At 38.6% G+C, this 13,483-nt stretch overlaps 1 protein-coding gene across 8 annotated transcripts in view; it reads left to right on the forward strand.

Annotated features, from left to right (window-relative positions):
* SLC9B2 (solute carrier family 9 member B2) overlaps positions 1-13,483 on the forward strand; it is a 67,438-nt gene that overhangs the window by 18,084 nt on the left and 35,871 nt on the right. For 4 of the 8 annotated variants that reach the window (XM_025290349.2, XM_025290352.2, XM_006047314.3 and 1 more), the window contains 3 exons: positions 1,345-1,479; positions 2,134-2,311; positions 6,835-7,005. In XM_025290349.2, coding sequence (XP_025146134.1) covers positions 1,390-1,479; positions 2,134-2,311; positions 6,835-7,005 — 439 coding nt within the window. In that variant the 5' untranslated portion in view covers positions 1,345-1,389. Of the gene's footprint in view, positions 1-1,344; positions 1,480-1,533; positions 1,941-2,133; positions 2,312-2,342; positions 2,690-6,834; positions 7,006-13,483 lie in introns of those variants that run through there. The other 4 variants (XM_025290351.2, XM_044946161.1, XM_044946163.1 and 1 more) reach the window with 4 other exon arrangements.

Genomic DNA, 13,483 nt, shown 5'->3' on the forward strand with positions numbered 1-13,483 from the left:
TGGCTCTAGGTCAGTGATCACACCATCATGATTATCTGGGTCGTGAAGATCTTTTTTGTACAGTTCTTCTGTGTATTCTTGCCATCTCTTCTTAATATCTTCTGCTTCTGTTAGGTCCATACCATTTCTGTCCTTTATCGAGCCCATCTTTGCATGAAATGTTCCTTTGGTATCTCTGATTTTCTTGAAGAGATCCCTAGTCTTTCCCATTCTGTTGTTTTCCTCTATTTCTTTGCATTGATCGCTGAAGAAGGTTTTCTTATCTCTTCTTGCTATTCTTTGAAACTCTGCATTCAGATGTTTATATCTTTCCTTTTCTCCTTTGCTTTTCACTTCTGTTCTTTTCACAGCTATTTGTAAGGCCTCCCCAGACAGCCATTTTGCTTTTCTGTATTTCTTTTCCATGGGGATGGTCTTCATCCCTGTCTTCTGTACAATGTCATCAACCTCATTCCATAGTTCATCAGGCACTCTATCTATCAGATCTAGGCCCTTAAATCTATTTCTCACTTCCACTGTATAATCATAAGGGATTTGATTTAGGTCATACCTGAATGGTCTAGTGGTTTTCCCTACTTTCTTCAATTTAAGTCTGAATTTGGCAATAAGGAATTCATGGTGTGAGCCACAGTCAGCTCCTGGTCTTGTTTTTGCTGACTGTCTAGAGCTTCTGCATCTTTGGCTGCAAAGAATATAATCAATCTGATTTCGGTGTTGACCATCTGGTGATGTCCATATATAGGGTCTTCTCTTGTGTTGTTGGAAGAGGCTGTTTGTTATGACCAGTGCAAGTCCTAGCACTTATTAGTGTCTAAAACATTGTGACTGCTCCATCATGTGCTGTGGTTTTGTTTTTTTTTTTGTTTTTTTGTTTGCTTTAATTTTGAAATAAGAGCTAAGCAGGAATTAGTGACTGTAGTTTCTCTGAATATAATGGAATCCATAGATTTCTCTTCAGTGCCTCATTTCCTTGTGTCAGTGTTGGAAAGCTACCTGCCCCTTTTCTGCTTCAAAATGACCCATTAGTGAGGAGAATATAACAGAAATATTACTAGGATTATTTGAAGTACAACTCAGAAAGCAGGTTGGGAAAGAAATCATATAAAAATATGATGGTGAACAAGGGCTTTTTCAAGAAAGGTAAAAAGGTAAGAATTAGGAAAATATATTGTAATCCAAAAAAACAAAATTCATTTGAAAGTTAAGAATAGTCTAACCTATTTTAGCCATTCATAAAGGGGAAATATAAGTATATTCATTTAAATTGCTCAAATTGCTGTTTAAATAATTTATTTAAATCTCAAATTGCTATTCTATACCTATACTCTTTCTCTTTCAAAACAGATCTTCTTCCTCTTCCCTATATCATCTTATTCTTAATTATAAATCATGAGGAATCAAGATAAAAGAGCTGCGCACAAAGATTCAGAACCATCCACAGAGGTGAATCACACAGCCTCCTCATACCAAGGAAGACAGGTATGATCAAATGTAAAACATCCCAACCATTTCCTTAAGGTGGGGACTGTATATTTCCAGATCCTTGACAGAATTGTGTTCTGTTCATTCTCTGTCACTCAGTTAAAAATTCTCTCCATTCTTAAATCCCCAAACTGCTGGTAAGTGTGATTACCAGTTTTCCCAGATAGTCAGCAGCTGGCCCTACATGGAAAGCCTGTGAGATACTTTATGTTCCCAGCCTAACCTCTAGAATGGTGTTGGTTTCTTCCACCTCTTTCTTTATTGCTTAAAATTCAAGTAAATGAATGAATGTGAATTTGTTTTCACCACAGATGATTATCTCTTTTTGAATCACTCTGACATATTTAGTAGCTATTGCCTTGAGGTGTTGTTTTAAGTAGGCTAATTTTTAAACCCGGTATTGAAAAACATAATGGAATTTTATGTGACTCAATAATGCTGCAAATATTGACTCAGAGGTAAGTACTCCTTGCATAGTTCTTGTTCCAAGCATTCACCAGTTGGCTAGTAATGAAGCTGTTTGTTTCTCCTGTGAAGTGTCAGCCTTGATTCTAGCAACGGAAATTTGATTTGTGATGTGATAGCTCAGTAACTATAAAAAGGTACAATAAATACACGGTTGTAAGAATTGTTTAATTGCTTTAAACACAGCAGGAAACAGGTATGAACCTCAGAGGTATAGATGGAAATGAACCAACAGAAGGAAGTAACTTACTGAATAACAATGAAAAAATGCAAGGGACACCAGCTGAACCAAATCATTTGCAAAGACGAAGACAAACACGTGCTTGCCCTCCACGTGGTTTACTGGCTAGAGTAATAACAAATGGTATGTACATGGTAAGGATGAATTCAGAACAAGAGGGTAAAAGATAAAGTTGTTATAATGATCGATTCCAAAATAATATGGCTTAAAGGACAAAAAGACGTTACTTCTCTCTCACATAAAAACTACACGGTGAACGATTTATAATTGTAGGTAACTCTGCTCCATAGTCCTTCAGGGTGCCAGGCTGACAGGCTCCGCCGCCTTCAACACAGGGCTTTCCAGAGCACGCCGTCACCGCTGTTAAAGCTAGTAGGAAGAGGGAGAGATCAGAGATCAAACGCATCTACCTTTTCTGTATCTGAGGAGTTTCACAGGGTTATGTAAGGCTTCCAATTGGAAAAATGATTGAGAAATCACTGACAAGCAGAAAAGCACTGCGTAAGTGTTAGTTCTCATTACTGTTAAGTAATGCCAGCAGTGTTTGAGCAAACAGCTCAGTTTTTACTTCCAAATGAATTCATCCATTTTTTAAAGGAAAGATCCTAGTTTCCAATTCAGCTTATTGCTGCTCTTAAACTTTGGGGGGATAGGGATTATCTCAGCACTATTTTGAATGTTGTTAGGGTTGGGATCTATTTTTCCTTTAGGAATGGATGTGGTTTTTGGAGGCATCTCAACATTATTGTATCAATTTGGTAAATAAATGGATGTCCAGATTCAGTAATGCTGCTTTTGTTCAAATAGAATGTGTGCGTGTGTATGTATATTATATGTATATTGGAGGGTGTGTAATATGGTAGGAAAAAGGAGAAGGGAATTGAAACTTGTCTATAAACACAAATTTAAAGACAGGTTCAAAAACTTCATTGAATAATGACAGTGTCATTAGAGTAAATATGTGGCCTCCCCCAATAAATATGTTGATCTCAAAGTATGTTTACTGAAAAATCAGACTCACTTCTTTATAGTTATACTTCATTTATGAGCTCTGAAAAACATTTTTATCATTCTCAACTAGGATAGTGGAAGCCAGGCATAATATGTTATATGATACTTCAGGCTCCAGTATGTTTTCAATGAAATTAGGTAAGTTTTTAAACTACCTTAAGGAAAAAAACCTCAAAGTTTATCTAAAACTTGTAGAGAAAACTAGGTTCCAAAATATACACAAATTGAGAAAGCAATAGATAATGTAATAATCTTTCTGTCCTTTTTGTTATTTTTTTTAACTTTCTCTGTTTAAGTAATGGCACCCTTCTAGTTAAACTATTTAAGTCTCCAACAAGTCCCAAAGATAAAGTACAAAAAACATGGATTGCACTAAGGGCAGGGTGTACATGAATGATGTGATTTGGAGACGATTTTGTTTTTTTAAGATGAAGGGTTTGGAGGGCATCGTTGTTTGTTTTTGTGGTTGTTTTGTTTTTTCAGCTGCATGGTTTGCAGGGATCTTAGTTCCCTGACCAGGGATTGAACCCGGGCCACAGCAGTGAAAACGCCAAGTCCTTACCACTGGATCTCCTGGGAATTCCCTTGGAGACTAATTTTTTTAATTTCTGTAATCATCATCTATAAAGCTGCTTGAGAAATGGGGACTCATGATTTATAAACAACTCTCACGTGTATTCTTGTGCTTCTGCTTCCATGGCTGACAAGACTGCTTTTGTCCCCCTATACACAAAGTATTCAGTACACAAAGTATTCTTCTTAAAGGAGTAAATCTTACCTGGGAAAATACTATTTTTCAAAATTATAGATAGTAAATTATTAATTGAATGAAACATGATTCAGAGAAACCTTATGAATGTACCTTTACTATGTATTTAGAACTTTGTTATGAATATGAGAAAGGAAAAGGAAAATTATAGGTTTTTAAAAAAAAAGTAGTATTAAAGTAAAAAATTCTTAATTCTACCTTTCTGAACTTAGTATAAAACTGGGTTTTTGCTATGATAAAATAAAATTTCAGTTCAGTTCAGTTCAGTCGCTCAGTCATGTCCTACTCTTTGCGACCCCATGAATCGCAGCACGCCAGGCCTCCCTGTCCATCACCAACTCCCAGAGTTCACTCAGACTCACGTCCATCGAGTCGGTGATGCCATCCAGCCATCTCATCCTCTGTCATCCCCTTCTCCTCCTGCCCCCAATCCCTCCCAGCATCAGAGTCTTTTCCAATGAGTCAACTCTTCTCATGAGGTGGCCAAAGTACTGGAGTTTCAGCTTTAACGTCATTCCTTCCAAAGAACACCCAGGCCTGATCTCCCTTAGGATGGACTGATTGGATCTCCTTGCAGTCCAAGGGACTCTCAAGAGTCTTCTCCAACACCACAGTTCAAAAGCATCGATTCTTTAGCACTCAGCTTTTTTTAGAGTCCAACTCTCACATCCATACATGACCACTGGAAAAACCATAGCCTTGACTAGATGGACCTTTCTTGGCAAAGTAATGTCTTTGCTTTTCAATATGCTATATAGATTGGTCACAACTTTCCTTCCAAGGAGTAAGCGTCTTTTAATTTCCTGGCTGCAGTCACCATCTGCAGTGATTTTGGAGCCCAGAAAAATAAAGTCTGACACTGTTTCCACTGTTTCCGCATCTATTTGCCATGAAGTGATGGGACCAGATGCCATGATCTTCATTTTCTGAATGTTGAGCTTTAAACCAACTTTTTCACTCTCCACTTTCACTTTCACTCTCATCAAGAGACTGTTTAGTTCTTCTTCACTTTCTGACATAAGGGTGGTATCATCTGCATATCTCGAGATTATTGATATTTCTCCTGGCAATCTTGATTCCAGCTTGTGCTTCATCCAGTCCAGCATTTCTCATGATGTACTCTGCATATAAGTTAAATAAGTAGGGTGACAATATACAGCCTTGACATACTCCTCTCCTGATTTGGAACCAGTCTGTTGTTCCATGTACAGTTCTAACTGTTGCTTCTTGACCTGCATACACATCTCAGGAGGCAGATCAGGTGGTCTGGTATTCCCATATCTTTAACAATTTTCCAGAGTTTGTTGTGATCCACACAGTCAAAGGGTTTGGTGTAGTCAATAAAGCAGAAGTAGATGTTTTTCTGGAAGTCTGTTGCTTTCTCAGTGATCCAATGGATGTTGGCAGTTTGATCTCTGAATTAGTTTATATGCAATGGCAAATAGGTAATTGTGTTCCTGTAATATGGAGTTTGCATTTTTGTATATAATTTTTCCTGGCATATTAATATTTAACATGATTGAGCAATAACAGATTAAGTACGAAGTAAAAAATTAGGTATTACAATTATAAAGCTTTATTAACTTTAAAGATAAAACATTTTGAAAAGCTGAACATCCTGTGCAAATTCCTTCTTTTCAGGCAGTTAGTTGTTCTCTTAGGAACTCAAACATTTAAACTTGCCATAATGTTAAGGTATCTAATGAGACCACATGTAGATGAAGAATTTGCTAACACTTACCCCAGTTAAAAAAAAAATTAACAACAAACCATTTGATTAATGGAAAAGACTACAGTCTGGGTCAGATTTTGGTGAAACTGCTCTCTATCTAGAGGAAATGCTTTCAAGATTCTACATCTTCAAATACCAAGTGTGATTCCAGCGTTTCAGTTGTTGGGTTTTTTTGGTTTTTTTTTGTTTTTTTTTTTTGGCCAAGCCACACAGCATGTGGAATTTTAGTTTACCAGCTAGGGATCAAACCCAGGACACTGCAGTGAAAATGCCAAGGCCTAACCTCTGAACAGCCCAGAAATTCCCTGGTTCCAGGGTCTAAGTCTGCAATGAAGAGGTTGATTATGGGAGATACAAATATTAGTGGAGATATAACTGTGCTGGTACTTTTATTAGGATTGTTGTTTTCGTTAGTGCTTTGGTCACAAGTTTTGAGTTGCGAGTGGTCTGCCCTATTCTTTTTCCTGTGAGCCTTTCTGTTTTCAAAGTTCAATTTTGTAGAACACAGGGTTATCAAACAGGGAAACATATCTCACATTCTAATAGACATACCTCTCCAAAAGGAAATACTTCAGGCAGCAAAATAATTGTCCAGATGAAAGGTTTGAGATGTCATAATGAATGATGATCAAAAAAAGGTAAGTATGTGGGTAATTCTAAACAGACATTGACTATAGAAAAGAAGCAATAATTAAACAATAAAATTTAATTCAAAGCAGAACTTGAATACTAAAATACTGGAGTATGATTGTTCAGGTGTTCTCATGTTCCGTGAAGAGGATAAAGATAGCGACTGTTTCTCTTTTTTTATTAACTAGTGAATATTGATGGTAAAATTACAAGAAAAAATAAGGGAATTGTAAAAAATCCAAAATAGTAGTTTTGTCTGACAGTGTGAAAAGAAGTGGGTGATAGGATTAAGAGGGGTGCATAGGTAGATTCAGAGTCACTGGTAATATCCTATTTTTTAAGACAGTTGATAATTGCCCAATTGTTTATTTTACTGATGTTTTTTAAAACTTACATGTGATTATAAATATTTGTATTATGTATTCATTTTCTTATGATTGGATTATATTAAAACCTGCAGATGACAACTCATTGGTAGAAACTAGTTTTCCTGATTTATTTCAGTTACCATGGTGGTTCTTCTATGGGCTGTGGTTTGGTCAATTACCGGCAGTGAATGTCTTCCTGGAGGAAACTTGTTTGGAATTATAATGCTATTCTATTGTGCCGTCATTGGAGGTAAACTTTTCGGACTCATTAAGTTACCTACGTTACCTCCACTGCCTCCTCTTCTGGGTAAGTGCTAAACACTTCCTGTTTTCTTCAGAGTAAATCATATTTTAAAAACAGTAGCTTGGAAAGCTTTGGGAGATAAATATAAAATATTTTTGTATTTGCTGTACTAGAGCCAAAACAAAAGCCAGTTGTTACATTTTAAGATCAGTGAGCAGGTTGTTAAGAAGATTTTTAAATAGATTTTTATTGACTTATTTGTGTATTTTTTGGCCATGCCATTTGTGGGATCTTAATTTTCCAACCAGGGATTGAACCCAGATCCCAGAAGTGAAAGCACTGAGGCCTTAACCACCGGACCGCCAGGGAATTACCTAAACAGCAATTTTTAAAAATTAAGTTATATGTAATTTAAATGAAATAGCTTACAATAAAAACAAGAGCAATACATACTCAAAACAGAGCATTTCCTAATTATTTTACTAAATATTCCTCTTATGTATGCTCTTGAGATTATGGAAATAATATATTATGGTGTGCCTCTCACTGTCTTCCTAAATCCACATTCTTTGACACTGTGTTGGTAGCTTAACATCAACCATGGTGGAAGTATCTGTACAACAGAAATCAGTAAGTGCTAGAAATTAGGACTTAATATGTTATTAACATTCACATCATTGATAAATGAGTGATGTTCCAACATGCATTTTCATTGTTTCATTTTCATCTTATTCATTAACATAAACAAAACGATCAACCGATATTCCTGATGTCACTGTACTCACTCATAAGTGATATAAGTGACTTCTTTGCTAAACCAGATAGTAGTCAAGCGTTTATGTGTAATGTGATTTTGTCAATTCACGGTTGAACTGCAACCATAGTTGGTTATGAATATGGAGTTCAACAAGGAAAAATAATGAGAGCATTCTGTGAAAATCAATTGGCTACACAGAATTTAGGGCTTCCCGGATAGCTCAATTGGTAAAGAATCTGCCTGAAGTGCAAGAGCTGCTGCTGCTGCTGCTGCTGCTGCTGGTAAGTCGCCTCAGTCGTGTCCGACTCTGTGCGACCCCATAGAGGGCAGCCCACTAGGCTCCTCTGTCCCTGGGATCCTCCAGGCAAGAATACTGGAGTGGGTGAAGTGAAAGAGACCTAGGTTCAATTCCTGAGTTGGGAAGATCCCCTGGAGGACAGCACAAAAACCCACTCCAGTATTCTTGCCTGGAGGATCCCAGGGACAGAGGAGCCTGGTGGGCTACAGTCCATGGGGTCACAAAGAGTCAGACACAGTGATAACTGTTGTATATTTATAAACTATATTCTGTACATCCTTTATATCAGTAAAAGTTATAACAAATATGTAAATATATACATATAAATACACTTCTTTGGAGATCTAATTATTAAGCATTTACCAGCATATTATTATGGCACCCCACTCCAGTACTCTTGCCTGGAAAATCCCATGGATGGGGGAGTCTGGTAGGCTGCAGTCCATGGGGTTGCAAAGAGTCAGACATGACTGAGCGACTTCACTTTCACTTTTCACTCTCATGTGTTGGAGAAGGAAATGGCAACCCACTCCAGTGTTCTTGCCTGGAGAATCCCAGGGACGGGGGAGCCTGGTGGGCTGCCGTCTATGGGGTCACCTATCACAAAAGAGATTCTGTGTCCTTTTCTAACAGATACATAAAATCACTTTTGTTTAAAAATTGCATACCTTTTACACATACAGATATATTTGCACACATTTCCTGAGTCAAATTGTTTTCTGTTCTTTTATGTTAGCGAGGACAATGAATATATTTGCTTTTGAGTTTGTAGTCAGCAGCAGCACTTCAGTCATGTCTGACACTTTGTGACCCCATGGACTGTAGCCCACCAGGCTCCTCTGTCCATGGGGTTTCCCAGGCAAGAATACTGGAGTGGGTTACCATTTCCTCCTCCAGGGGATCTTCCTGACCCAGGGATCAAACCCATATCTCTTGCATCTCCTGCATTGCAGGCAGATTCTTTACCACTAGTGCCACCTGGGAAGCTCCTCTGTGGTCAGCAGTTGAAGCTAAATATGAAAAGAACTAGAGTTATTTACATCTTTAGGAAAATTATCTATCACTTATTTTATTTTTGGCTGTGCTGGGCCTTCATCGCTGCGCAGGCTTTTCTCTAGTTGCAACAAGCAGGGCTACAAGCAAAGAGTCGGACACGACTGAGCGACTTCACTTTCACTTTTCACTTTCATGCATTGGATAAGGAAATGGCAACCCACTCCAGTGTTCCTGCCTGAAGAATCCCAGGGACGGGGGAGCCTGGTGGGCTGCCGTCTATGGGGTCGCACAGAGTCGGACACGACTGAAGTGACTTAGCAGCACAGGGATTTTGTGTTTGGGTTTTTTTTTTTCTTTTTTTGCTTAATTCATATTACTTATCATGAGTGCTTTTTATTCTCTGAAGTTTATTAATGGCATTGTTGTTAAAATGAATTGTTTCTAGATATGCCTGTGAAGTGAAAGTGGAAGTCGCTCAGTCGTGTCCGACTCTTTGTGACCTTCCGTGGAATTCTCCAGGCCAGAATACTGGAGTGGGTAGCCTTTCCCTTCTCCAGGGGATCTTCCCAACCCAGGGATTAAACCCAGATCTCCTACATTGCAGGTGGATTCTTTGCCAGCTTAGCCACAAGGGAAGTCCAAGAAAACTGGAGTAGGTAGCTTATCCCTTCTCCAGGGGATCTTCCTGACCCAGTTTCAAACTGGTGTCTCCTGCATTACAGGCGGATTCTTTACCAACTGAGCTATGAGAGAAGCCCTAGATATGCCTGTGTGCTATGATAAAAGGTTGGCCATCCATCTCTTTTGTAAATAAGACATTATTGGAATGTACCCATGCTCATTCCTCTACGTATTGTCTGGCTGTATTCACACCGCAGTGCAGAGTTGAGAAGTGAGAGACCCTGTGGCCCACAAAATCTAAGATGTCTCTTGTCTGATCTGCCCCTTGGCAGAAAGTGTTTGCTGCTAATATATCTAAATCAGTGTTTCTCAAACTTTATCATGGAAAAATGACCTTGGGACCTTGTTACAATGCAGCTTCTAATTAAGTAGATCTGAGGATGGGACCTGAGATTTTGCATTTCTAATAAGTTGTTTAGAGACAGAGTTAGTCACTTCAGTCGTGTCCGACTCTTTTGTGACCCTGTGGACTATAGCCAGCCAGGCTCCTCTGTCCATGGAATTCGCCAGGCAAAAATTTTGGAGTGAGTTGCCGTTTCCTCCTGCAGGGGATCTTCCCGATCCAGGGATCAAACCTAGGTCTCCTGCTTCCCCACCAGGGAAGCCCAATAAGTTATCTTAGGTTTTTCAAATAGTCTAATAATCATAAGTTTTCAATCACATAGGAATCATTTCAGAAAGCTTTTTAAAAGCTGGTGCCCAAAGATTCTGAATTAATTGATGCGCTATATGCCCTGGGCATCAGAATTTTTAAAAGCTCCCCAAGTGATTCTAATATGCACCTAAGTTGAGACTGCTGTTCCAGAATCCATGAAAAAGTGCTTTATACTTCATCTTTTTTTCCCCATTCTATGCCTGTTATTACAACAAAATATACCATGTAGCCAAGTGGTACATCCCTGGGCTTTAAGATCACGTGAAATCTCCTGGGGTAACTGAAACTATTCTTGAAGGTCACATATCTGATGTATCTTACCGTCCCTTTTTGCAGTGTTAATACTTGTAACAGAAAAAAGTTTACCAGTTCTTACTGTAGTAGTGTGTGCTCAGTCGCTTCAGTCATGTCCAGCTCTTTGCCATCCTATAAACTGTTATCTGCAAGGCTCCTCTGTCAGTGGGGTTTCTCCAGGCAAGAATACTGGAATGGCTTGCCATTTCCTCCCCCAGGGGATCTTCCCAACCCAGGGATCTAACCAACATCTCCTGCATCTTCTGCATCCCAGGTGGATTCTTTACCACTAAGTGTCACTCAAATAACTATTGTAATAGGGTCAGGATCTGAAACTGGAACATTATCTGAATTCATAAAGGCTTGTTATGACAGAATGTGTATGCTAATTGCCCGTTCTATAGTTTCAAAAACTCATTGAAATAATTGCTAGAGGGACTTCCCTGGTGGTCCAGTGTCTAAGACTCTACGTTCCCAATTCAGGGGCCCAGGTTCAATCCCTGGTCAGGGAACTAGATCTAACACGCTGTAACTAAAGATCCCATGTGCTGCAACTAATACCTAGCACAACCAAAATAAATACATAAATAAATATTTTTTTAAAGACTTAAAGAAGAAATAATGGCTGGCAATGGGGGATGAAGGTACATGTTTTGTTCCCAAAATGAACGTTAAGGCAATTTCCCTGGACCATTTTCCTTTGCCAGTGGTCTGTGCTGATGATTTTCATTTGAATGTTCTTCTTCTTGCCTGTAAGCCCACTTGGGCCTCTCCGTTAATTATGGAGGAAAGAACACCTGTCTTAATAGAGGAGTATTATTCTTTTTTATTCTTAAATGGAAATATTTTTAGATATGCAAGAGTTATCAATTCATGGCCAATCTTATTTCATCTACTTCCAAGATTTTTTGAAGCAAATTATTATTGAAAAAATTTCCATAATACAAATTAAGAAAAAAAAGAACAACAGTCTTCCATCAAAGGAGGTCTTCTGTCTTCCACAACCAAGAGAGAGGCCCACATGGGCTTAAAGGCAAGAAGAGGACACCAGCCAAGTTGCTGTCAGGTGGCCCCAGCAACCCAGACCACTGGCAAAGGAAACTGAGTCCCGGGGAAATTTTCACTTTGATTTGGGGAACAAAAAATGCTCCCTTCAACCTTAAAATTCCAAGAAAGCCTTGTAACATATTAGATTATTATTCTTTTTTATTTCAGGTGGTTACATGCTATCATAATTTAGGGCTGGTTTAGATCCACATTTTAAGTTTCAGTAAGGAACAATTGACATACTAATAAAATATATGGTTAGTGCAATATTTTGGACTTGATAATTCATCAGTATCCATAAATATGAAATATGCCTGTACCTTAGGGCTTAATATTTCCACTGCTAGAAATTATCCTGTGGATATACTTATACAAACCTACAAATATGTAAGCTCCATGTGGACAAAGACCATGTTGGTCTAGCTCATATTTGTATTATCAGGGTATCATAAAGGTTTGGCCCTTAATAAACACTTGATGTGTGAACTGTGCTCATTTCAGCAATGTTTGTAATGAAAAATCTTTTAAGTTCATTAATTGGTCCCCAAATTTTGGTACTTCCAATGAGATTCTTTTGCAACTATTAAAAAATAAGGCAAATACACACACACACACACATACACATAAACATATGCACGTGCACACGCATGTGTGTGTGTATGTATGTGCACACCTCAGTAGGAATATGTCCAGGATATATTGTTAAATGAGGAAAAAATTATACAGTGGTATATAAATGTGCTTTTATTTGTGTCCAGCACACACAGACACACACACACACACACACACACACACAGAGGCATGCTTAAATAGGTATTGAAACTTTCTGAAAGTGGACAGAAAATCCTTAACAGTGGAAACAAACCTTTGAGGAATGAAGATCAAAAGTTGCAATTGAGGTAGGGCATATACTTGTCACTTTATCCTTGTCAATAATTTTTAATTTTACCATAGGCATGTATTATTCTTATAATTATTCTTTTAAAAAGTTATTGTGGGCCAGTTATTACTTTCACAAATTCTAGAAAGACCGTGACTGCAGAATTCAGAACTGAGAGACCTTCTTCCAGATGAAACGTCAGTAATGAAATATGCCTGGGAGGGGTGCTTCTTTACCTATCTGCGTCAGGAGCAAGTCTCAAAAAAGTACACTGGTGATTCTTTTCTGTTCTCATGGCTTATATTCAAAACATCCCAACACTCATAAATGTGTCCAGTCATTTAACGGGTGGTGCTTATAAGCGCACGGTGAGAAGAGGACAGTGCTGGAGAACAGAGGCTAGAGGCCTCACAGTATCTGCTGGAGAAGTATCTCCCTTTGTACGACAGGTGGTGGTGTCACTGAGGGCAGGATTCCCTCACGAACTACTCAGTCACACTCAGCTACCTGCCCTTCCCTAAATGTCACACTTCGTTTTCACACCTTGGAAGAAACTGCTTTCTCTTTCAGAGACTTTTCACATCCTCAGTCTCTTGACCCCTTTCCCTCTCCTTGGGGCCCTTCTGACTCACCCCTTCCGTCTCAGCTCATACAGCGCCTCCTCCTGCTTCTGCAAAATTCACTTTGTCAATTTGTCTTGCTGCCCTAGAGGCTGAAAGCTTGTGGAGGTGTGGTACCCAGTTTTTGTTCATTATTATATCTCTAACGCCTATTATAGTATCTGAAACACTGAAGGCATTTGGTGAATGTTGAATGGCTAAGGGAAAAAAGAGTTACCACCTGACATGACAGAGCAGGTCACATTTCATCAAAACTCACTCTACGCCTTTGCAGAGCAGGCTATGTGTTTTTAATTAAATTATGCGAAGGTAA

Source organism: Bubalus bubalis, chromosome 7 (assembly GCF_019923935.1).
Source record: "Bubalus bubalis isolate 160015118507 breed Murrah chromosome 7, NDDB_SH_1, whole genome shotgun sequence".
Classification (NCBI taxonomy): domain Eukaryota; kingdom Metazoa; phylum Chordata; class Mammalia; order Artiodactyla; family Bovidae; genus Bubalus; species Bubalus bubalis.